The following is a 677-nucleotide window of genomic DNA, read 5'->3' on the forward strand; positions in this document are numbered from 1 at the left end:
TGGGTTTTGTGGGGGGTTTTTTATTATTGTTATTATTATGGGGTCTGTGGGGGAGCAGATCTTCCAGTCCGGCGTTGCTTTTCTTCCTTGTCCAACGTTCTGCGGGGAACTATAATATTTCTTCCGTGAGATGCTGCAGTGAATTTTAGTCCCAGGAAATCAGGCGAACAAAATAATTCGAGTAACCCGAACCATTTGTTACCGTGTAAGAGCAAACGCTGCTTAGGTACAGATGATGGCAAAAAATTCCCTGGAAGGGTCTAGAGAAGACCTGAGCAAAATTTCGGAAGAGGAGATGCTGAGGTGGAGCAAGGAAGAGCTGGTGAAAAGACTGAGGAAAGTGGAGAATGAAAAGATGAACTTAATGGTGGAACACGGCAACTTAATGAAGGACGTGAACCGGCGGCTGCAGCTCCACCTGCACGAGATCCGCGGGCTGAAGGAGGTGAACCAGAAGTTGCAGGACGACAACCAGGAGCTGAGGGAGCTCTGCTGCTTCTTGGACGACGACCGGCAGAAAGGCAAGAAGCTGTCGAGGGAATGGCAGCGCTTCGGGAGGCACACGGCCAGCGTGATGTGGAAGGAGGTTGGCATGTACCAGCAGAAGCTGAAAGACCTGGAGGCCAGGCAAGAGACCCTCCTGCGGGAGAACGTGGAGCTGAAGGAGATGGTGCTGA

General features: G+C 51.4%; 1 protein-coding gene across 1 annotated transcript; it reads left to right on the forward strand.

Moving 5' to 3' along the window:
• Positions 1-232: 232 nt before the first annotated feature.
• On the forward strand, positions 233-670 carry CCDC85B (coiled-coil domain containing 85B; the record flags this gene model as incomplete). Its single annotated transcript, XM_010077321.1, has 1 exon — positions 233-670. A coding segment is annotated over exon 1 (438 nt), but the record flags the coding sequence as incomplete, so codon positions are not given.
• Between the last annotated feature and the right edge of the window lie 7 nt (positions 671-677).

The sequence above is a fragment of the Pterocles gutturalis genome, unplaced genomic scaffold (assembly GCF_000699245.1).
Source record: "Pterocles gutturalis isolate BGI_N339 unplaced genomic scaffold, ASM69924v1 scaffold36258, whole genome shotgun sequence".
NCBI classification, from domain to species: Eukaryota; Metazoa; Chordata; class Aves; order Pterocliformes; family Pteroclidae; genus Pterocles; species Pterocles gutturalis.